This window comes from Cetorhinus maximus, chromosome 9, assembly GCF_964194155.1.
Source record: "Cetorhinus maximus chromosome 9, sCetMax3.hap1.1, whole genome shotgun sequence".
NCBI classification, from domain to species: domain Eukaryota; kingdom Metazoa; phylum Chordata; class Chondrichthyes; order Lamniformes; family Cetorhinidae; genus Cetorhinus; species Cetorhinus maximus.
Window position 1 is genome coordinate 54,525,329 of NC_135887.1, and position 25,439 is coordinate 54,550,767.

The 25,439-nt window shown below is 44.5% G+C and overlaps 1 protein-coding gene across 4 annotated transcripts in view; it reads right to left on the bottom strand.

Annotated features, from left to right (window-relative positions):
- sh2b2 (SH2B adaptor protein 2) overlaps positions 1 to 24,632 on the bottom strand; it is a 117,767-nt gene extending 93,135 nt beyond the window's left edge. For 3 of the 4 annotated variants that reach the window (XM_078548752.1, XM_078548750.1, XM_078548753.1), the window contains exons 1-2: positions 24,534 to 24,632; positions 7,919 to 8,784 (exon numbers count right to left, since the gene is read on the bottom strand). In XM_078548752.1, coding sequence (XP_078404878.1) covers positions 7,919 to 8,758 — 840 coding nt within the window. In that variant the 5' untranslated portion in view covers positions 8,759 to 8,784; positions 24,534 to 24,632. Of the gene's footprint in view, positions 1 to 7,918; positions 8,785 to 9,863; positions 9,949 to 24,533 lie in introns of those variants that run through there. The other variant, XM_078548751.1, reaches the window with a different exon arrangement.
- Positions 24,633 to 25,439: the final 807 nt, after the last annotated feature.

Below are 25,439 nucleotides of genomic sequence, written 5' to 3' on the forward strand. Positions count from 1 at the left end.
TAGAAAGGATTTGTATTAGGAGATGTGTTTTGTATCTTTTTAAGCCATCAGTAGATGGTGGGTCTTCAAAGGCATTAATTAAGTGAGCAGGTAGGTGATCTGTTAGTTAGTTTTAAGATTTTATCCCTGTAAAGGGGGACAGTTGGGGGCAGTACTTTAAACCAGTACAAGGGAGCTACAAGATACAAGGAACTCACCAAGCCCCCTTAGACAGCACCTTCCAAACCCAGGACCACTACCATCTAGAAAGACAATGGCAGCAGACACATGGGGACACCACAACCTGGAAGTTCCCCTCGAAGCCTGACTTGGAAATATATCACCGTCCCTTCACTGTCGCTGGGTCAAAATTCTGGAACTCCCTCCCTAACAGTACTGTAGGTGTGCCTACACCACATGGACTGCAGCGGTTCAAGAAGGCAGCTCACCGCCACCTTCTCAAGGGCAACTAGGGATGGGCAATAAGTGCTGGCCCAGCCAGTGATGCCAACATCCCATGAATGAATAAAAAAAAATGCACTAAATTTATAGCTAACTAGTTAAACTACTTAATATAACTAATGACTTGGATTCAGGGATAGAAGGTACTATAGCTAAATTTGCAGATGACACCAAAATAGGTGGGAAAGTAAATTGCAATGAAGAAATAAGAAATTTACAAATATGGACAGGTTAGGTGAATGGGCCAAAATTTGGCAGATGGAGTTTAACGTGGATAAGTGTGAGGTTATCCATTTTGGTTGGAAGAATAAAAAAGGTGCCTTATTATTTAAACGGAGAGAAACTTCAGAATGCTTCAGTGCAGAGGGACCTGGGTGTCCTCGTGCATGAATCGCTGAAAGCTAGTATGCAGGTACAGCTGATAATAAGGAAGGCAAATGGAATTTTGGCATTTATTGCTAAAGGAATAGACTATAAAAATAGGGAAGTGTTGTTGTAACTGTACAAGGCATTGGCGAGACCGCACCTGGAGTACTGTGCACAGTTTTGGTCCCCTTGAGGAAGGATGTAATTGCACTGGAGGTGGTTCAGAGGAGGTTCACTAGATTGATTCCAGAGATGCAGGGCTTGTCTTATGAGGCGAGATTGAGCAGTTTAGGCCTATACTCGCTAGAGTTTAGAAGGATGAGAAGAGATCTAATTGAGGTATATAAGATGCTAAACGGGATAGACAAAGTAGATGTGGAGTGGATATTTCCCCTTGTGGGGCATTCTAGAATGAGAGGTCATAGTTTTAGGCTAAGGGGTGGTAGATTTAAATCAGAGATGAGGAGGAATTACTTTTCTCAAAGGGTCGTGAATCTGTGGAATTCACTACCTCAGAGTGCAGTGGATGCCGGGACGCTGAATAAATTTAAGGAGGAGATAGACAGATTTTAGATTAGTAACGGGTTGAAAGGTTATGGGGAGAGGGTGGGAAATTGGAGTTGAGGCCGAAATGAGATCAGCCATGACCATATTGAATGGTGGGGCAGGCTCGAGGGGCTGAATTGCCTACTCCTGCTCCTAGCTCTTATGTTCTTATGTTCTTCAATTGTGCAATGAGGCAGGGTTAATTAGTAATGTCATAGTAAAAGATCCACTGGGAAATAATGGTCATAATACAATTAAATTCCACATTAAGTTTGAAAAGGACATATTCCAATCACAAACACGAATCCTAAACTTAAACAAAGCCAATTACAATGGTGTGAGGGGAAAGCTGGCTAAGGTTGATTGGATAAATAGACAAAAAGATATGGTGGTGAATAAACATTGGGAAACCTTAAAGAAATAATTCAAAATGTTTGACAAAAATACATTCAATTGAAAAACAAAAACTCAGTGAGAAAGATCCATTCGTAGTTTACTAAGGAGGTTAAGGATAATATTAGATTTAAAAAAGCATATAGTGTTGTAAAGAATAGTAGTAAATCTGAGGGTTGGATGTGTTTTAGAAACCAGCAAAGGGCCACCAAAAATTGATTTAAAAAAAGGAAAAAAACAGAATATGAGAGTGAATTGGTCAGGAATATAAAACATATTGTAAAAGCTTTTACAAGTATATAAAAAGGAAAAGAGTAGCCAAAGTAAACGTTTTTTAAAATTTTAATTCATTCACAGGATGTGGGCTTCACTGGCTGGGCCAGCATTTATTGCCTATCCCTAGTTGCCCTTGAGAAGGTGGTGGTGAGCTGCCTTCCTGAACTGCTGCAGTCCATGTGGTGTAGGTACACCCACATTGCTGTTAGGAAGGTAGTTCCAGGATTTTAACCCAGCGACAGTGAAGGAATGGCGATATATTTCCAAGTCAGGATGGGGAGTGACTTGGAGGGGAACTTCCAGATGGTGGTGTTCCCATCCATCTGCTGCCCTTGTCCTAGATGGTAGTGGTCGTGGGTTTGGAAGGTGCTGTTGAAGGAGCCTTGGTGAGTTTCTGCAGTGTTTCTTGTAGATGGTACACACTTCTGCTACTGTGTGTCGGTGGTGGAAGGAATGAATGTTTGTGGATGTAGTGCCAATCAAGCGGGCTGCTTTGTCCTGGATGGTGTCAAGCTTCTTGAGTGTTGTGGGAGCTGCACTCATCCAGGCAAGTGGGGAATATTCCATCACACTCCTGACTCGTGCCTTATAGATGGTGGACAGGCTTTGGGGAGTCAGGAGGCAAGTTACTCGTTGGTTCCTTAGAAGCAGAGGCAGGAGAAATTATCATGGGGAATAAGAAAATGGCAGAAATATTGAATAAATATTTTGTGTCTATCCTCACAGTAGAAGACACAAGTTACATGCCAGAAATAGAGGGTAACCTAGGGGCTAATAAGAGTGAGGAAATTAAGCTAATAAAGAATAAGGTAAAGGAAAAAATAAAGGTATTGGAGAAAAAGTACTGGAGAAACTAAAGGGACTAAAATACAACAAATCCCTGGGATCTGATGGCCTACATCCTAAGGTTCCAAAGGAGATAGATGCAGAGATAATGTATGATTTTCCAAAATTCCCTAGATTCTGGAATAGTCCCAGCAGATTGGAATTTTACAAATGTAACTCCATTATTCAAGAAAGGAGGGAAAGAGAAAACTGGGAACTACAGGCCAGTTAGCCTGACATCAGTCATCAGGAAAGTGGTGGAATCTATTATTAAGGAAGCCTTAACAATACACTGAGAAAGGCACAGTATGATTAGAACAAAAACAGAATTACCTGGAAAAACTCAGCAGGTCTGGCAGCATCGGTGGAGAAGAAATCAGTTAACGTTTCGAGTCTTCATGACCCTTCGGCAGAACTGAATATAGTTAGGAGAAAGGTGAAATATAAGCTGGTCTAAGGTGGGGGGGCAGGGGGAGAGAGAAGTTGAGGGTGGAATGATTGTGGAGATAAGCAAGCAATGATAGGAGCAGATAATCAAAAGATGTCACAGACAAAAGGATCAAAGAGGTGTTGAAGGTGGTGATATTGTCTAAGAAAAGTGCTAATTAAGAATGGAAGACAGGATACTCAAGGTACAGCTCTAGTGGGGATGGGGAGGTGAGGAGAGAGGAAGTGAAGGGGCAGGTGTTGCATCTTCTGCGTGGGCATGGGGAGGTGCCATAGGTGGGGGTTGAGGAGTAGGGGGTGATGGAGGAGTGGACCAGGGTGTCCCGGAGGGAACGATCCCTACGGAATGCCGTCAGGGGGGGTGAAGGGAAGATGTGTTTGGTGGTGGCATCATGCTGGAGTTGGCGGAAATGGCGGAGGATGATCCTTTGTGGCATCCTTCTTCCTTAACCGAGGTTTTCCACCCACGGTCGTTGACAGTGTCCGGCCCATATCCCGCGCATCCTCCCTCACGCCTTCTCCTCCTTCCCAGAAACATGATAGGGTCCCCCTTGTCCTCACTTATCACCCCACCAGCCTCCACATTCAAAGGATCATCCTCCGCCATTTCCGCCAACTCCAGCATGATGCCACCACCAAACACATCTTCCCTTCACCCCCCCTGACGGCCATTCCGTAGGGATCGTTCCCTCCGGGACACCCTGGTCCACTCCTCCATCACCCCCTACTCCTCAACCCCCACCTATGGCACCTCCCCATGCCCACGCAGAAGATGCAACATCTGCCCCTTCACTTCCTCTCTCCTCACCGTCCAAGGGCCCAAACACTCCTTTCAAGTGAAGCAGCATTTCACTTGTATTTCCCCTAACTTAGTCTACTGCATTCGTTGCTCCCAATGCGGTCTCCTCTACATTGGAGAGACCAAACGCAAACTGGGCGACCGCTTTGCAGAACACCTGCGGTCTGTCCGCAAGAAAGACCCAAACCTCCCTGTCGCTTGCCATTTTAACACTCCACCCTGTTCTCTTGCCCACATGTCTGTCCTTGGCTTGCTGCATTGTTCCAGTGAAGCCCAACGCAAACTGGAGGAACAGCACCTCATCTTCCGACTAGGCACTTTACAGCCTTCCGGGCCGAATATTGAATTCAACAACTTTAGATCTTAAACTCCCCCTCCCCCCATCCCCACCCCGTTTCTCCCCCCTCCCTTTTTTTTCAATAATTTATATAGATTCTTCTTTTCCCACCTATTTCCATTATTTTTAAATCTAAAACTAAAACTTTGTTAGTCTTTCCACCCCACCCCCACTAGAACTGTACCTTGAGTGTCCTGTCTTCCATTCTTAATTAGCACTTTTCTTAGACAATATCACCACCTTCAACACCTCTTTGATCCTTTTGTCTGTGACATCTTTTGATTATCTGCTCCTATCACTGCTTGCTTATCTCCACAATCATCCCACCATTAACTTCTCTCTCCCCCCCCACCTTAGACCAGCTTATATTTCACCTTTCTCCTAACTATACTCAGTTCTGCCGAAGGGTCATGAAGACTCGAAACGTTAACTGATTTCTTCTCCGCCGATGCTGCCAGACCTGCTGAGTTTTTCCAGGTAATTCTGTTTTTGTTTTGGATTTCCAGCATCCGCAGTAGCTTTTAGCTTTTTGTTTTTATTACAGTATGATTAGAACAAGTCAACAGGTTTTGCGAAAAGGAAATCTTGCTTGACAAATTTATTAAAGTTTTTGAGGATGTGACTAGTAGGATAGATAAAGCGGAACCAGTCGATATTGTAAATACAAAAAATGCTGGAAATACTCAGCATGCCTGGCAGCATCTGTGGAGAGAGAAACAGAGTTAACGTTTAGAGCCTGTATGATTTTTCTTCAGAGATATCGTATACTTGGATTTCCAAAAAGCATTTGATAAGGTGCCACACAAAAGGTTAATACACAAGATAAGGGCTCATGAAGTTAGGGGTGACACAGAGGGTCATTTAAGGGACAGGAAACGGAGAGTAGGGATAAATGGGGCATTTTCAAGTTGACATGGTTTGACTAGTGCAGTGCCGTAAGGATCACTGCTGGGGCCTCAGCTATTTACAATCTATAATAATGACTCAGACAAAGAGACAGTAACGTTTCTAAGTTTGCTGACGATACAAAGGTAGGTGAGAATGCAAGCTGTGAGGAGGTCACTACAAGATATTAACAGGTTAAGTGAGTGGGCAAGGTGACAGAAGGAGTATGATGTGAGAAAGTGTGAGGTTTTTCACTTTGACCATAGAATAGAGAAGCAGAACATTTTTTAAAAGGTGTGAAACTTGTAAATGTTAGTGTTCAGAGAGACTTGGGTGCTTTCATACTCATATAAGAAACACAAAAAGTTAGAATGCAGATACAGCAAGCAATTAGGAAAGCAAATAACATGTTGCTCTTCATGGCAAGGGGATTGGAGTACAAGAATAAAGAAACCTTGCTACAGTTGTATGGACCTTTGAGACCACACCTGGAGTACTGGGTGCAATTTTGGTTTCCATATTTAAGGAAATATTTATTGCATTGAAAATGAAGGTTCACTAAATTGGTCCCTCGGATGAGAGGGCTGTCCTATGATGAGAGGCGGAGTAAATTCGGTCTATTTTCTCTGCAATTTAAAAGAATGAGGGGTGATCTTATTGAAACAATCAAGATTAAGTAAGTTGTGAGGAGAATACAAAGAGTCTGCAGTGTGACATAGGTAGTTTAAATGACTTGGCAAAAAATTGGCAGATGGAGTATAATGTGGGAAATTATGAGGTTGTCCACTATGGCAGGAAGCCTGAAAAAGCAGAATATTATTTAAATGGAGAGAGACTGAAGAATGCTGTGGTACAGAGGGATCTGGGTGTCCTTGTGCATGAACCACTAAAAGTTAGCATGCAGGTACAGCAAGTAATTAGGAAGGCAAATGGAATGTTGGCCTTTATTGCAGAGGAAATCAAGTATAAAAGTATGGAAGTCTTGCTACAACTGTGCAAGACCCCCCAGTTGGTGAGACTGCATCTAAAGCAATATATACAGTTTTGGTCCCCTTATTTAAGAAGAGTTATACTTGCATTGGAAGCAATTCAGAGAAGGTTCCCTATAGGCTGATTTCTGAGATGAGGATTTTGTCTTATGAGGAAAGGTTGAGCAAGTTGGGTCTATGCTCATTGGAGTTTAGAAGAATGAGAGGTGACCTTATGGAAGCATAGAAGATTCTGAGGGGGCTTGACAGGGTGGATGCTGAGAAGATGTTGGCGCCCGCCCCGGGGTGGAATCTAGAACTCAAGGGCACTGTTTAAAAATAAGGGGTCTCCCATTTAAGATGGAGATGAAGAGAAATTTCTCTGGAGGGTTGTTAGTGCTTGGAATTCTCTTCTTCAGAGAGCATCTGAGGCTGGGTTATTGAATATATTCAGGGCTGAGTTAGACAGATTTTTGATTAACAAGGGTGCCCAGGGTTATAGGGGACAGGCAGGAAAGTGGAATTAATGCCACAGTCAGGTCAACCATGATCTTACTGAATGGCGAGCAGGCGAGAGGATGAATGGCCTACTCCTACTCCTATTTCTTATGTTCTTCTTATGAAGGGGCTTGACAGGATAGCTATTAAGAGGTTGTTTCCCCTGGCTGGGGAGTCTAGAACAAGGGGCACAGTCTCAGGATAAGGGGCTGATCATTTAGGACTGATACAAGGAGAAATTTCTTCACTGAAAGGGTCATGAATCTTTGGAATTTTTCATCCGAGATGGTTGTGAATGCTCCATCATTGAATATATTTAAGGCTGGGATAGACAGATTTTTGGTCTCTCAGGGAATCAGGGATATGGGGAGTGGACGGGAAAGTAGAGTTGAAGCCCAAGATTGTATTGAATGGTGGTGCAATCTCGAGGGGCTATGTGGTTTATTCCACTCCTATTTCTAATGTTCTTATTCCTGAGAGTGTTTCCATTTTCCTCACCCTTTATCCTTATGGTCAGATTTGTCCCTTGATATTTGTCTGCATATTTCAAAAAGGCACTTGAATAAAGGAAATATGGATATAATTCAATAATTATTCACAACTATCACAGCCAGTCATGGCATAGGAACAGGAGGAGCCATCAGCCCCTTGAGCCTGTTCCACCATTCAGTTAGATCATGGCTGATCTATAATACCTCAGCTTCATTTACCTGCCTTTGCTCCACTTCCCTTCATACTCTTATCTAAAATTCTATTAACCTCAGTCTCGAAAATTGTTCCCCAGCATCCATAGCCTTTCCATGGAGAATCAGCTTTCTACCATATTCTGTGAGAAAAGTACTTCCTGATTTCACTGCTAAATAGCCAGCTCTAATTTTAACATTGTGCCCTTGTTCTAGAATCCCCATCAGAGCAAATCCACCCCATCAATCGCCTTCATCATTTAAACACCTCGATCAGATTAAGCCTCAACCTTCTAAGATCAAGGAATACAAGGCAAGTTTAAGCAACCCATCCTCCTAATTTAACCCTTTAATCCCATGTATCATTTGGGCGAAACTGTGCTGTACCTTTAAGGTGGGCTTCTTCTAGTTCTTGCACTGCCAGGGTCTTGGTGGTAAAAGTCTCTGATCTTACCTTTGGCGGTACATAAAATTCCAAGAGGAATCGTTCTCCCTCCAGTCTCACAGCTTTTCGTAGCAACAGTCGACACTTCTGCCATTGCGTACTGCTCACGCAGTTAGTGTCATCAGCCACCATGTACCTCAACGTGCCTTCTCTTTGGATGTCCAGTAGTTCCACTTTAGCAGATGATGACCGTGTCAAACGTAAACGTTCTAGTTTGTGGCTCCATTTGTCACGGACCTCGCTTTCAAGTTTATTCCCTGAGGAGTCTTCACCCTCAGGTCTCCTGCTCTGCCCAGCATCCAGTAGCGGTTCTGCCGAGGACCTCCATTGTAAAATTTCTTTCATCCCATCGACCATGCACGTGCTCATGTTCCGCAGAGAAAACCCTTTCTTAAACTTTGGTCTGCCAGAAACGTCCTCCGAACTCCGGGAATGGCCAAAATTGGACATGTTCCAGACCTGTGCCTGCCTCAGGTACCTGCTTGAGTTCGAAGTGTTGTCTATACTCTCGAGGGAATCTGAATTCTTCTCTTTTCTCTGGAGAGTTTCTTTACTGTAAGGCAGCTGACAATTCTGGACGTCTGAGAACGGAGCAACGTTATATTTGATCGGGGAGTCTGACAGATATGGCCTGTTCACCTCCGAAGCAAAGTACTCCACAAAATGGGAAGCAAAGTGTTGTGAGAAAGTAGTCTCTATTCCCGGACACTCGTAATGGGGATTTTCACTTATAAATATCCGAAATTTCTTGGCAAATTCAGTCGCAGCAACTCGTGCCTGCACCTCGCAAAACTCCTTCCAGTCTGGAACTTGTTGTAAAGAATCCTGACTTTCAGAATCACCATTCATGGCGAATTCACTGAAGCCCAATTAAGCTGTACAAGGGGAGAAAAAAAACTTTTTGTTAGCTCTAATGTTGGCAATCTTACAGTGGGCACAACACACAAACCAACACGTTGTTCATCCAGAAATGTTGTGCAACCATTAAATTTCAGAACCAAGATCCTGCCCATTGTATCATTCTTTCCTTTATTCATGGAATTTGGGTATTGCTGGCAAGGCCAGTATTTATTACCCATCCCTAATTGCCCCTGCACTGAGTGGCTTGCTTGGCCATTTCAGAGGGCAGTTAAGAGTCAACCACATTGCTGTGGGTCTGGAGTCACATGTAGGCCAGATCAGATAAGGACGGCAGATTTCCTTCCCTAAAGGATATTAGTGAACCAGGTCGGTTTTTACAACAATCGATGATAGTTGTCATGGTCACCATTAATGAAACTAGCTTTACATTCCAGATTTATTAACTGAATTTAAATTCCATCAGCTGCCATGTTGGGATTTGAACCCATGTCCCCAGAGTATTAGCCTGGGCTAATTACCAGTCCAGTAACATTACCACTACGCCACCATCTTGGATCATTCAGGCCCTCATGCCTCTTTAAAAGGGTTATTCATAAATTCCACTCCCCAGCTCTTTCCCCAATAACACTGAAATATTTTCCTTTGCAAGTTTATATCCCATTCTTTTTTGAAGGTTACTATTGAATCTGTTTCCACCAGTTTTTCAGGCATAATTAAAGCCATCTCCTCATTTTTCCAGTCCTTTTGCTAAATTAGTGAAGCATCAAATTCTAAAGGTTTCTACGATCAACTTTGAACAAAACCTCTTCCCTTTTTTAGTAAAAAGTCAAACTCTGAAATGAGTTAGACTCCAAGAAATGGCTTTACCTTGTGGGTCTTACCTGACTATGACTAAACAAGCTTTAGTGGTCACTCATTGTAAATATTAACCAAATGAATCAGAAGCCACTCCAATGCTTGAAACAGCAGAGAGAATTGAAAAGAAAATAGAATGCTCAGGTCACCACACAATGGGCAAATGAAAGATAATTCACTGGCTGAGTGAACTCAAACCCACAGCATTAAACAGCAGCTTCACTCCACATCAACTCACATTCAGCTCAGCTTCTGTTCCTCTCTCTGTGAAGATTTGCTATTGTAATCTCTACCTCCCAATGCCTCTTTCAGCCAGGACCAAAGTGGAACAGGCCACCAATTCTCTCTACGCTCACTGATTCACATGACATTATTCAAGATCAGTCACAAGCTGGGTGAATGTGTTGTGTCATCAGTTAGAGGACCATGTGGGCGAGATATAGTCTAACTAAGCAAAAAAAGGAATATGTTAAGATTTCAAATATGTTGACCAATGATTAGTACATATTAGTTCATATATATTTTATATTTATGGGTACATAACAGTCAGCCATTACACAACACATTTTTAAAATAAATGAAACAGGAAATAGTTACTTCCCTGCTGACAATGCAAGCCCAGAGACAGAGCAGGGTGTGTTCGAGTTTGATGGAGTAAAGAACGTTCAGGATGGCAGGAGATTTTCTTATTAAGGCCAGCATGACCCATTTTCTCTTTAACACACTGTCATTCTCAGTGCTGTCTTTTACTCACCTCCAAAGCCAGAACATGAATTGTAGGCTAGGGTTCGTTGCCATTTTTACACTGGTAGTATTGGTCTGGATATATCATTCTCTACCTCATCTCTTTATTAACCCCCTCCTGCACTGAGGCCTGAATTTTCACAGAGTTTGTGAAAATGGCTCCAGAGGCCCGAATCTGGAAGTCACTCCCCAGAACCCGGCCCCTGCCATTTTTGCAGTCGGGGGCAGTGGATTGTGGGTGATGGGGGTGGGTCAAACTTTGCACATCCATGGTTCATGGAGGCAGCTGCACATGTTAAAAAGTGCAGCTGCTTTCAGTCAGGTCTGAGTTTCACAAGGAGGGAGTGGGAAATACAATGTATGCATATCAGACCTGGTAGAAGAAGGTCTAAAGTTAGTGGAGTTCTTTGGAGAGGTAAGGTACCCTTTTGGATATGGTCCCAGGACACCTTTGAAAGAGGTCAGGTACTCTCTGGGATTGTTAAAAGTGTACGTGAATGTGCGTAAAAAGTAGATAAACACATAGGAAATATTAAGCTCATTGAAACTGTGAAGCTCATTGGAACTGTCAAAGGGAGCTATCGAGGGAACTGCTGAAGGGAGTTGTCAAGGTGTCAAGGCATTTAAACCTCCTGCCATTTACATATTGGAAAAAAAATTGTCGACGTGTTGAAAAAGTACAGTGCTTGGTATTTCACTCTGCCTGTTGACATTAGCCTGAGGGTTAGCATTACAAGATTAGTGCTGCATGAATGATTTCACAACTTACCATCAGCACACTGAGATTCCTGTCATTTTACAGTTTGATTGACTAGTGTAGGGGTAGATCTATTAATTAAGGATGACATTGGAACAGTAGAGAGAGATGGCCTTAGTTCTGGAGATCAAGAAGATGTAGAATCAGTTTGGATAGCAATGAGAAATAGTAAAGGTGAGAAGTCACTTGTGGGGGTGATTTATATAGGCCCCTTAACAGTAACCACACTGTAGGACAGGGTATACAGGAAGAAATAATGAAGATTTGTGAGAAAGGTGCGCGATAATCATGAGTGACTTTAAACGACATATAGATTGGACAGATCAGATTGGCAAAGGTAGCCTGGTTGAGGAGTTCATAGTGTTTTCAGGACAGTCTCTTAGAGCCGCACATCCTGGCACCAAAGAGCAAACTATACTAGATCTGGTAATATGCAATGAGACAGGGTTAATTAATGACCTGATAGAGAAGGCACTGATCATAATATAATTGAATTTCACAATTAGTTTGAGGGTGAGAGGAATGGACCCAAGACTAGGGTTTTAAACTTAACTAAGAGCAATTATGAGGGCATGAAGACATATGGTAGGAGAGAAAGATGGCTAGAAATATAAAAACAAATAGGAAGAGTTTCTACAGGTATTTAAAAATGAAAAAAGTAAAGTGAGCATTGGTCCTCTAGAAAGTGAGAGTGGGGAATTAATAATGGAAAATAAGGAAATGGTGGATGAATTGAACAGATATTTTGTTTCTGTCTTCACTGTAGAGGATCAAATATCATCCCAGAAATAATTGTGAATCAGGAGGTGAAAGAGAGAGGGGAGCTTAAAACAACTACAACCACCAGGGAAAGGGTACTAAGAAAATTATTAGAACTTAAAGCTGACAAGTCCCCAGATCCTGATGGACTTCATCCTAGAGTCTGAAAAGAAGTGGCTGCTGAGATAGCAGATACATTGGTTTCAATATCCCAAAATTCCCTAGATTCGAGAAAGGTCCCATCAGATTGGAAAATAGTGAATGTGACTCCTCTATTCAAGAAAGAAGGGACACAGAAAGCAGGAAAATACAGGCCAGCTAACTAGAAGGGAAAATACTGGAAGCTATTGTTAAGGAAGTTAGAGCAGGGCGCTTAGAAAATCTCAGTGCAATCAGGCAGTCAACATGGCTTTGTGAGAGGGAAATCATGTTTGACTAATTTATTGGAGTTCTTTGAGGAAGTAACAAATAAGGTGGATAAAGGGGAACCTATTTAAAAGCAAAGAACTGCGGATGCTGGAAATCCAAAACAAGAACAAAAACAAAAATACCTGGAAAAACTCAGCAGGTCTGGCAGCATCGGTGGAGAGGAGTACAGTTGACGTTTCGAGTCGCATGACTCTTCAACAGAACTAATAAAAAAGAGAGAAGGGGTGAAATATAAGCTGGTTTAAGGTTGGGGGTGGGAGGTTGTTGGGACAAGAAGAGCTAGGTAGAGGGCCAGTGACAGGTGGAGATAACCAAAAGATGTCACAGACAAAAGGACAAAGAGGTGTTGAAGGTGGTGATAATATCTAAAGGAATGTGCTAATTCAGGGTAGAAAGCAGGACAAGCAAGGTACAGATCGCCCTAATGGGGGTGGGGTGAAGGAGTCGAAAAAGGCTAAAAGGTAGAGATAAAACAATGGATGAAAATACATTTAAAAATAATGGAAATAGGTGGGAAAAGAAAAATCTATATAAATTATTGGAAAAAACAAAAAGGAGGGGGAAAATCGGAAAGTGGGTGGGGATGGAGGAGAGAGTTCATGATCTAAAGTTGTTGAACTCAATATTCAGTCCGGAAGGCTGTAAAGTGCCTAGTCAGAAGATGAGGTGCTGTTCCTCCAGTTTGCGTTGAGCTTCACTGGAACAATGCAGCAAGCCAAGGACGGACATGTGGGCATGAGAGCAGGGTGGAGTGTTGAAATGGCAAGCGACAGGGAGGTCTGGGTAATGCTTGCTGACAGACCGAAGGTATTCTGCAAAGCGGTCACCCAGTCTGCGTTTGGTCTCTCCAATGTAGAGGAAACCGCATTGGGAGCAACGAATGCAGTAGACTAAGTTGAGGGAAGTGCAAGTGAAATGCTGCTTCACTTGAAAAAAGTGTTTGGGCCCTTGGACAGTGAGGAGATGGGAAGTGGAGGAGCAGGTGTTGCATTTTCTACGGTTGCATGGGAAGGTGCCGTGGGAGGGGGTTGAGGTGTAGGGGGTGATGGAGGAGTGGACCAGGGTGTCACGGAGGGAAGGATCCCTACAGAATGCAGCCGGGGGGTGGGGTGAAGGCAAGATGTGTTTGGTGGTGGCATCATGCTGGAGTTGGCGGAAATGGCGGAGGATGATCCTTTGAATGTGGAGGCTGGTGGGGTGATAAGTGAGGACAAGGGGGACCTTATCATGTTTCTGGGAGGGAGGAGAAGGTGTGAGGGCGGATGCGCGGGAGATGGGCTGGACACGGTTGAGGGCCCTGCCAACCACCGTGGGTGGAAAACCTCAGTTAAGGAAGAAGGAGGACATGTCGGAGGAACTGTTTTTGAAAATGGCATCATCAGAACAGATGCGACGGAGGCGAAGGAACTGAGAGAATGGGATGGAGTCCTTACAGGAAGTGGGGTGTGAGGAGCTGTAGTCGAGGTAGCTGTGGGAGTCGGTAGGCTTGTAATGGATATTGGTGGACAGTCTATCACCAGAAATAGAGACAGAGAGGTCAAGGAAGGGAAGGGAAGTGTCAGAGATGGACCATGTGAAAATGATGGAGGGGTGGAAATTGGAAGCAAAATTAATAAATTTTTCCAGGTCCCAATGAGAGCACGAAGCAGAACTGAAGTAATCATCGATGTACCGGAGAAAGAGTTGTGGGAGGGGGCCGGAGTAGGACTGGAACAAGGAATGTTCCACATAACCCATAAAGAGACAGGCATAGCTGGGGCCCATGCAGGTACCCATAGCCACACTTTTTATTTGGAGGAAGTGAGAGGAGTTTAAGGAGAAATTGTTCAGTGTGAGAACAAGTTCAGCCAGACGGAGGAGAGTAGTGGTGGATGGGGATTGTTCGGGCCTCTGTTCGAGGAAGAAGCGGAGAGCCACCAGACCATCCTAGTAGGGGATGGAGGTGTAGAGGGATTGGACGTCCATGGTGAAGAGGAGGCGGTTGGGGCCAGTGAACTGGAAATTGTTGATGTGACGTAAGGTGTCAGAGGAATCACGGATGTAGGTGGGAAGACACTGGACAAGGGGAGAGAGAAGGGAATCAAGATAGCGAGAAATGAGTTCCATGGGGCAGGAACAGGCTGACATGATGGGTCTGCCGGGAGAGTCACGTTTGTGGATTTTGGGTAGGAGGTAGAAGCCGGCCGTCCGAGGTTGGGAGACTATCAGGTTGGAAGCTGTGGAAGGAAGATCTCCAGAGGAGATGAGGTCAGTGACAGTCCTGGAAACAATGGCTTGATGTTCAGTGGTGGGGTCATGGTCCAGGGAGAGGTAGGAGGAAGTGTCTGCGAGTTGACGCTCAGCCTCTGCGACATAGAGGTCAGTGCGCCAGACAACAACAGCACCACCCTTGTCAGCGGGTTTGATGACAATGTCAGGGTTGGACCTGAGAGAACGGAGTGCAACAAGTTCAGAGAGAGACAGGTTAGAATAGGTGAGAGGAGCAGAGAAATTGAGACGACTAATGTCACGCCGACAGTTCTCAGTGAAAAGATCAAGAGAAGGTAAGAATCCAGAGGGAGGGGTCCAGGTGGAGGGAGAATATTGGAGGTGGATAAAAGGATCCATTGAATGGGGAGAGGACCCCTGCCCAAAGAAGTGAGCACGGAGACGAAGACGGCGGAAGAAGAGTTCAGCATCGTGCCGAGCCCGAAATTCATTGAGATGAGGGTATAAGGATATGAAACTAAGTCCTTTGCTGAGCACTGAACGTTCAGCATCGGAGAGGGGAAGGTCAGGGGGTATGGTGAATACACGGCCGGAGTTGGGATTGGAAGACGTGATGTGGACAGAGGGACAGGCAGAGGTGGAGGGTCCTGGATGGGTGTTGATGTCGATGAGTTGTTGGAGCTTGCGTTCCTTTGCACTGGAGAGAAAGAGAAAAAGTTTCTTGTTGAGGCATCGGATGAGACGAAGAATAAAATGAAACTGGGGGCATGCGCAGCTTTGAAAAAGGGTGCGGCGGTGCTGCTGGAGGGAGAGGTCGAGTGTGTTCATATGGCGGCGCATGGCACTGAGTGTGGATCTCAGAATGCGACGAGAACAGCAGTCCGAGGAGCGTTGTATGTCCCGGAGATACCTGTAATCCTGGGTGGGTGTGAAACATGAGGGATGGAATTTCAGTTGAAATCCGCATGGGGTAAGTCGGAGACAGAGACAGTCACTGAGAAAGGAAATATGGCTGTGAAAGCGGGTTTTAGTAAACACCTTGTCAAACACCAAGAGAGAAATGGAAAGCAATGAAGGTGAACAAGGCAAAAGAGAGATACGAAAATCCTGACGGAGAAAAGAGCAAAACTTCTTCAAGGTAGGCATTCCTTGAAGAGAAGTGGCAGTCAATTAAACACAGAGATAAAAGCAAAGAATTGCGGATACTGGAAATCCAAAACAAAAACAAAAACAAAAATACCTGGAAAAACTCAGCAGGTCTGGCAGCATCGGTGGAGAGGAGCACAGTTGACGTTTTGAGTCCGCATGACTCTTCAACAGAACTAATTAAAAATAGAGAAGGGGTGAAATATAAGCTGGTTTAAGGCGGGGGGGTGTGGGGGTTGGGACAAGAAGAGCTAGGTAGAGGGCCAGTGATAGGTGGAGATAACCAAAAGATGTCACAGACAAAAGGACAAAGAGGTGTTGAAGGCCTATTTCCATTATTTTTAAATGTATTTCCATCCATTGTTTTATCTCTACCTTTTAGCCTTTTTCGACTCCTTCACCCCACCCCACCCCCACTAGGGCTATCTATACCTTGCTTCTCCTGCTTTCTACCCTTAATTAGCACATTACTTTAGATAATATCACCACCTTCAACACCTCTTTGTCCTTTTGCCAATTCGATTCACTTCAGGTGATATTAAAAAGCGACTGAAGGCACTGGATACTGCAAAGGCTATGGGCCCTGACAATATTCCCGCACTAGTACTGAAGACTTGTGCTCCAGAACTTGCTGCGCCCCTAGCCAAGCTGTTCCAGTAGAGCTACAACACTGGCATCTACCCAGCTATGTGGAAAATTGCCCAGGTATGTCCTGTACACAAAAAGCAGGACAAATCCAATCCAGCCAATTAACGCCCCATCAGTCTACTCTCGATCATCAGTAAAGTAATGGAAGCGGTCATGAACAGTGCTATCAAGCAGCGCTTGTTTAGTAATTACTGGCCCACTGATGCTCAGTTTGGATTCTGCCAGGGACACTCAGCTCCTGACTTCATTACAGCCACACTTCAAGCATGGACAAAAGAGCTGAACTCCAGAGGTGAGGTGAGAGTGACTGCCCTTGACATCAAAGCAGCATTTGACTGAGTGTGGCATCAAGGAGCCCACGCAAAAATGGGAATCAGGGAGAAAACTCCCCATTGGTTGGAGTCATACCGAGCACAAAGGAAGATGGTTGTGGTTGTTGGAGGTCAGTCATCTCAGTCCACGACATCGCTGCAGGAGTTCCTCAGGGTAGTGTCCTCGGCCCAACCATCTTCAGCTGCTTCATCAATGACCTTCCTTCCATCATAAGGTCAGAAATGGGGATGTTCACTGAGGATTGTACAATGTTCAGCACCATTTGCAATTCCTCAGATACTGAAGCAGCACCACCTCCTCTGGCAGCGAATTCCAGACACTCACTACCCTCTGCATAAAAAACTTGCCCCGCACATCACCTTTATAGTTTTCTCCTCTCACCTTAAATCTATGTCCCCTAGTAATTGACTCTTCCACCCTGGGAAAAAGCTTCTGACTATCCACTCTGTCCATGCCACTCATAATTTTGTAAACTTCCATCAAGTTGCCCCTCAATCTCTGTCGCTCTAGTGAGAACAATCTGAGTTTCTCCAACCTCTCCTCATAGCTAATAACCTCCAGGCCAGGCAGCATCCTGGTAAACCACCTCTGCACCCTCTCCAATGCCTCCATATCCTTCTGGTAATGTGGTGACCAGAATTGCACGCAATATTCCAAGTGTGGCCTAACCAAGGTTCTATACAGCTGCAGCATGACTTCCCAGCTTTTATACTCAGTACCCCTGCCAATGAAGCAAGCATGCCATATGCCTTCCTGACTACCTTATCCACCTGCGTTGCCACTTTCAGTGACCTGTGGACCTGTACACCCAGATCCCTCTGCCCGTCGATGCACTTAAGGGTTCTACCATTTACTGTGTAATTCCTGCCTGTATTAGATCTTCCAAAAAGCATTACCTCGCATTTGTCCGGATTAAACTCCATCTGCCATTTCTCCGCCCAAGTCTCCAACCGATCTATATCCCGTTGTATCCTTTGACAATCCTCTTCACTATCTGCAACTCCTCCAACCTTGGGTCATCTGCAAACTTACTAATTAGCCCAGTTACATTTTCCTCCAAATCATTTATGTATACCACAAACAGCAAAGGTCCCAGCACTGATCCCTGCGGAACTCTACTAGTCACAGCTCTCCATTCAGAAAAGCACCCTTCCACTGCTACCCTCTGTCTTCTATGACCAAGCCAATTCTGTATCCATCCTGCCAGCTCACCTCTAATCCCGTGCAACTTTACCTTCTGTACCAGTCTGCCATGAGGGACCTCGTCAAAGGTGAGGAAAAACTTTTTTACCCAGAGGGTGGTGACGGCCTGGAATGCACTGCCTGGGAGGAAGGTGGAGGCGGGTTGCCTCACATCCTTTAAAAAGTACCTGGATGAGCACTTGGCACGTCATAACATTCAAGGCTATGGGCCAAGTGCTGGTAAATGGGATTAGATAGGTAGGTCAGGTGTTTTTCACGTGTCGGTGCAGACTCGATGGGCCGAAGGGCCGCTTCTGCACTGTGTGGTTCTGTGATTCGTGCCACACAAGTGCTAGGCAATGACCAGCTCCAAGCAGAGAGAATCTAACCATCGCCACTTGACATCCAATGGCATTACCATTGCTGAATCCCCCACTATCAACATCCTGGGGGTTACCATTGACCAGAAACTGCACTGGATTAGCCATATAAATATGGTGGATATAAGAGCAGGTCAGAGGCTAGGAATCCTGCAGTGAGTAACTCAACTCCTGACTCCCCAAAGCTTGCCCACTATCTGCAAGACAAAAGCCAGGACTGTGATGAAATACTCCCCACTTGCCTGGAAGAGTGCAGCTCCAACAACACTCAAAGGACAAAGCAGCCAACTTGATTGGCACCCGATCCACAAACATTCACTCCCCCCACCACTGACATTCAGTAGCAGCATTGTGTACCATCTACAAGATGCACTGCAGGAACTCACCAAGGCTTCTTCAACAGCACCTTCCAAACCCACGACCACTACCACCTAGAAGGACAAGCGCAGCAGATACATGGGACACCAATACTTGGAAATTCCCCTCCAAGTCACTCACCATCCTGACTTGGAAATATATCACAGTTCCTTCACTGTCACTGGGTCAAAATCCTGGCACTCTCTCCCAAGAATCATTATGGGTGTATCTACGCCACATGGACTGCAGCAGTTCAAGAAGGCAGCTCATCACCAGCTTCTCAAGGGCAATTAGGAATGGGAAATAAATACTGGCCTAGCCAGCAACACCCACATCCCATGAATAAAAAAAAATATGTGATTCTTTGAGATAGGTGAAGTGAGTGGGCAAAAATTTGGCGATTGGAGTACAATGTGGGAAATGTGAACTTGTCCACTTTGACAGGAAGAATAGAAAAGCAGTATGCTATTTAAAAGGAAAGAGATTACAGAATTCTGAGGTACAGAGGAATCCGGGTGTCCTGATACATGAATCACAAAATGTTAGTGTGCAGGTACAGCAAGTGATTAGAGCATCAAATGGAATGTTGTCGCTTATTGCAAGGGTAATGGAATATAAAAGTAGGGATGTTTTGCTACAGCTGGTGAGACCACATCTGGAGCACTGTGTATAGTTTTGGTCTCCTTATTTAAGAAAGGATATACATGCGTTTAGAAGCAGTTCAGAGAAGGTTCACCCAACTGATACCTGGAATAGGGCAGTTGGTTATCTTATGAGGAGAGGTAAGACTGGCTGGGCCTGTATCCATTGGAGTTTGGAAGATTGAGGGGTGATCTTATTGAAACATATAAGATCCTGAAGTGACTTGACAGGGTGGAAGTTGAAAGGATGTTTCCCTTTGTGGGAGAGACTAGAACGAGGGGACACAATTTAAAAATAAGGGGTCTCCCATTTAAGACGGGAAGAAATTTTCTCTCTGGGAGTCGTAAATCTCTCTTTCCCAAAGAGCAGTGGAGGGAGGGTCAATTAATATTTTTCAGACAGAGGTAGATAGATTCTTGATTAACAAGGGAGCCAAGAGTTATCGGGGGTTGGTGGGAATGTGGAGCTGAGGCCACAATCAGATCAGCCATAATCTTATTGAATGGCGGAGCAGGCCCGAGGGGCTGAATGGCCTTCTCCTGCTCCTAATTCGTATGTTGGCATCACCAAGTGCTTATAAGGTCGTTGAAGTAGGAGTATAAATACAAATGATTGTTCTTACAGAGGATTAAAGGAATTTAAATGTAGTGAATATGTTTTTATCAATGAGTGTTTTTTTGAAATCGTGAATCCATCAATAGACACTTAAGAACTTTATTTAATCTCAGCATGGGTCCTGAGGACTGTCCATGGTGGATACTGGGTGAGTTGGCATGGGGGTGTAAGGGCAATGGGTAGTTTGTGAGGGCATGAGGGTTGATATGAGTCAGCATAGGAGCTATAAAGAGCCATGGGGGTAGGTGAGAGGCAGGGATTGGCATGGAAGGTATGAGGGGCTCTGGGAGGTGGGTGGGGAGCATGAAGTGGCATGGATTGGCACTGATGGGTCTTGGGCAGTGTGTAGGGGGGGGATGAGGGTGTGTGAGATGTGAGGGCTGGATGGCTATTTTTGGTTTTATTCTCTTTTTCCCCCCCACCCAGCTGGCCTCCGCACCCAGCAGCCCTTGTGCTGTTTTTGAACTGTTCCCGGGGTGGAGGGCCTGACTCCCATTTCACCCCTTCACCCGGAACAAAAATCTGACCATCAAGAGCACTTTTTCCCAGGTCGGGTTTGCTGAGCCGGGAATTTTCCTGATTCTGCACTGGTGACCCGGGAGTGAAAATTCGGGCCAAATGTCAGGAAATCTCATGATGCTGGCAGCAGCCTAATACCTACTTTAGGTGGCAACATCAACTGTACTCTTCTCCGCCGATGCTGCCAGACCTGCTGAGTTTTTCCAGGTAATTTTTATTTTTTGTTTTACCTACTTTAGGTGCTATTCCTGAGTGCACACATGTTGAATATCAATAGGCTATTTGCCAACATTATAATGAAAGCAAATCCTGCCCTCACTCAGCCAATTACCCAGCTTAGCTTTGTATAATTAAAGCCACTCATTATTGAACCACTATTATTTATGATCATATTCACATTTCTATCTCCTACTGTTTGCTGATCTACAATAGATTCCCAGTAGAGTCACCGTTTCTTCCTCATTTCAGAAGATTAACCAAATTTGGAGGAATATCAGAAACCAAGGAATCTACTGGGCAATCCTTATGTGCTTCTTAATTTTGGATCATTCCAGTGAAGAATCAGCAACAGACGTGATGGGCTGAATGGCCTCTTAGCTGTAAACCTCAATGATTTTAGGGTGCTCTTTCACCATTCCATCTGTCATCCTTACATTTGAATTCTGCATTCTTTATCGAAAGGGCCTAAGGCCTGTTTGAGGCAGGGCCCTGGAATGCCTCATGTTCTGCCATCACCAATATGGATGGCAGCACTTCTGGTACACAATCTTGGATGCTTTGGCACCCATTTTATTTGAGAGAAATTGATGGCACACCATTGAATTTCAGGTCTCTGAGAGCATTGTCTATGATACCTATACTGGAAAGAAGAGATCCATTAAACTGAAGGTTGAAGTCTCTTCAGATTGAGCACTATAACAAATTAGATTATTAATTTTGAGAGACCTTGAGGATCATTAGGGAATCCAAGTGGGATCAATGGGATCATCCACAAGTAAATGACAACAGATTTGGAGAATCAGAGGGATCCTTCGCACCCTACTCAACTTTCATTTCTGCCAGGTGGTGTAAATTTACCCAATGATTTTGAAGTATTGATTACAGTTCGGTCATCGGGCATGATTGGAAGTGTTTCTCTCGTCCCTTAATGACCGACAAACTGTACTCTTCAGTACTCCCAAAAAAAGCCTGCTTAGGGTTTGGAGAAAGAACTGTACTGAGGCAGCACTCAAGACAATGAGCTGTGTAGGGACCCATCTGCATGGGTGAACATGTTGCCCAGATAGAAGGCCTAAAGGTGCCTGTTGGGTGGGAGCTAGGGGATGTATTGTGTCATCTAGACCATAGCAAGGTACTAAGCATGGATGGATTAACGCTGAGTTCTTAGCAGCTGCCATAGTTAAGGAGGACAGTGATTAACATCTTACAGATCAAAGACAGGTAACAGCAATTTTCCTTTGAGTTTGAGGCACTAGGATTCAACTTTGTCATCCAGGACACAGGAGATCCGAGTAATATCAAAAATGTGGTTATTCGAGCTATCAGCACAGACATCAGATATATTGGAGAGCCAATTGAACAGGAGCTTTCAACAGGGAAATATATGGGACAGATTGTTTATCCAAGATGGAGGAACACTGTGAATTGCAGTGTTTTATGTTACAATGCAAGATCCCAATAGGGTGGAGTCTGACATTCTCAGAATTTGTATTCCAAAGGGTCAGTGTTATGAATTCCTTGACATGTGCTGCTAAATTTGTGTCAGCATCACAGAACAGTTCCAAAGTACTGAAATATTTGCAATACTCTGCTGAGAATTTGCCAAGTACTGACTTTGCTTCCAATAATGTCTTTGGCAAATAAACCAGAGAAATGATCATGTTCACCATTTGGATTAGCAAATTGGATTCAGGAATCAGAAGGGTAATTTCAAAATCTGCAGATGGCGCTGAAACTGGGTGTAGTTCATATAGAAAAAGAGAACTGTGACAAAATCCAGGAAGATATTAATAAACTTGCAAAGTGGATATGTAATGAACTTCAATATAGATAAGTGTGAGGTGAAACATTTTAGTAAAGAGAGCACATACTCCTTGGAAAATATAGTAAGTGTCTAAATGGGGTCGAGAAATAGGAGGATTTGTGGGTAGAGACACAAATCATGAAAAGTAACAATACAGGTTAATAAAGTCTAAAAAAGCAAACAAAGAACTGAAAAACAAAGGGATTATGTTAGACTTGTACAACGCCTTGGTCACATTATTCTTGGGTATTGTGAGATAATGACAATGCTAATGTGTAAAAACCATCACAGTTTACATCATGACACAATCATTCATAAGGTTCCTCATTGCACAATACATCAAGAATGCCATATTACACTCGACACATTGAAATCAGTGCAAAGTAAAATCGGATGGAGTGTGACACCAATTTCATACCTGAGGCCTTTAGTTTCCCGATGGACGAGATAGATTAAAGTTATCCTCAGTACTCACTGAGTGTTTCCAGGAGTTCCTGGTTTAGTTTCAGGTTCCAACATTTTGCCATTTTTTTCAATTTACAAGATTCAAAAGCTGTTTTAAATCATAACAAATTTACTGGAAACCAGTGATCATGTCTTTCATCCTGCCTTTTGTTTGTTTGTCTGATCAGGGCTGTTTATTCACACTGAATTCACACAATATCACTCAAAGCCTGGAGCTTGAAAGGTCAAACTTCACTGACTCTAAACTAGCCAGCACGCTGATTGGTTGCATTCACTCATCAATAGACTTTTCCCAAACTGAAACTTAAAATTGCATTTTGTTTTGAGGAAGGAACAAGAATATACTTAAAGTGTTTTAAAAATTGGTTGCTCAGGGAAACTAGTTGAATGCCTGGGAGTAAGGTTCTACATGGAATGTACAGCACAGAAATGGGCCATTCAGCCCAACTTATTCTGCTAGTGTTTATGCTCCATAAGAGGGGCATTTGTAGGAAATAAACCAGCAGGGCTACGGGGATAGAGCGGGGGGTGGGGGCGGGTCGGGGGAGTGGGACTGAGCGGACTGCTACATAGAGAGCCAAAATGGACTTGATGGACCGAATGGCCTTCTGTGCCATAAATTACTCCATGACTATGCCATCTCTTCCAACTGAAGCTGCAACCACAGAGCAGGATGAGGGCAGCACTCCCTGTCAAGATGACTATGGTTCTCAATTTCTATGCAAACAGATCCTTCTAGGCTGGAGTCAGTGACATCACCAACATCTTACAATCTGCCATGCATTACTGCAACAGGTAGGTCACCAAGAGCCAGCATACCAGGAGAGGAGCGTTCATAAGCTTTTCTCTAAACAGAGAGGAGGAATGTGGCTTTATTAGGATGTAACTAAACCTCAAAGGACCCATTCCCTTAAAATGCAACTGGCGTGCAAAACTGCAGAGAGTGCATCATGTTGGTGAATTCCTGCTTTTCTTACAGCAGTCATGATACCTTTATCCTGTGCCAATTAACTGTTCCGTCCATATTTTGAACCATGATGAACCATGATGCACCTACACATGGACTGCAGCAGCTCAAGAAGGCAGCTCACCACCACCTTCTCAAGGACAACTAGGGATGGGCAATAAATGCTGGCCAGCAAAGCCCACATCCTGTGAATTAATTTTTTAAAAAAGGATGGATGCTTGCTGCCTCCTCTCTGTGTGGCTCATGACTCCCCTCCACCAGCTGACCACATGCAGAGAGTGCTTATGCATCGAGAGCCATGCTGTGACCAGAAATGTCATGAAGTAAACCATCAGCACTCTAAAACAGCAGTTGGGCTGCCTGGACTGTCAAGGGGAGCCCTACAACACTCACTGGAGTGTGTCTTCAAAATTGTCATGTTCTGGTGTGTTCTGCACAACCCGAATCTCATGAGCGCATAGCCTGTGACATCAGGCCTTTGGGGGAGAAGAAGTAAGAGGAAGGGAGGAGGCATCTGGGACACCATTAATCTCGATGCACCATCCATGAGCAACTCATCAGACTCTGCGTTCCCCGAGTACATCCCCACATCATTTCTCCACAATTCCCCAGCTTTCCATCCCTCTGCTATAGATATCCACACCCTTTTCTTGGCCAAAATCCAATAAAAAAAACACAAAAACACATTCTATATTAATCCAGCAACAGTGCCAATACAAAACTGAATTACTCACCCTTGTGCATTCCCTTAGTTCTTGTTTTGCCAGTGTCTTTGCCTAGTGCTCCTACACAGTGTTACCCCAGTGGGATAATCAGCATGGCTGGTGGAAGGCTGATGTCTTTCATTGGGGGAGACTGTAGATGGCCTTGCAGGATGACTTGGAGCAGCTCTGGGTCTTGACAACCCTGCTTCAGACAGCACCACCTCAGCCTAGGTGGCAGCAGTCTGGGCTGACTGGTTGAGAGGCAACAGCAAGGGCTCAGGCAGAGCGGCAGTGGTGTGCCTTTCCCCTTTCTGTTGTCTGCTTCTGTCTCCTAATGTTTGCCGCTTTGTCCTGCAAGAGAGAGGGAAGAGGGGCAGTGAGTGTGTTGCAATGTGTTTGAGTGATGTGCCTGTAGCTGGAAGTATGTAGAGGGCATGAGATGTGGGGCAGGAGGGAACATCCTGTGGGGAGTTTACTGGTAAGAACCAGGCCTTATTTAAATATTCCAGGCCAGTCTGCTGCCTGAAACTAACAGGAATGATGCTGGGGCCAGAAGACACAATGGGAATTTGCACAGGAGCCTTTGGAGGTCAAGGATCCGAGGAAACGGCCCTCAGCAGAACATCAGCACTTAACAAGAATTGCAGCAGCCAATGCCAATGAGTGGCAGGTCAGGGCCGGGGGCAGGGTGGTTGGGTGGGCAGCAAAGAACACCTTGTGGGTCTGGGATTTGGGGAGAGTCAGGGGTGATGTTGGGCTCTCCAGCTCCTGCTGGCCCATGAGAAGTTTTCACAAAGCATTGTCAGTTGGTTGATGCTTCCTGCAGTGTTTCAGAGGATGACTTTTACACCTTGTGGCCTTCTCCTAATTAGTAAATAAAACTATGGTGCGGGACTGATGGTCTCTGCACTGAAAGCAGGCCCCTACCTACCTGTA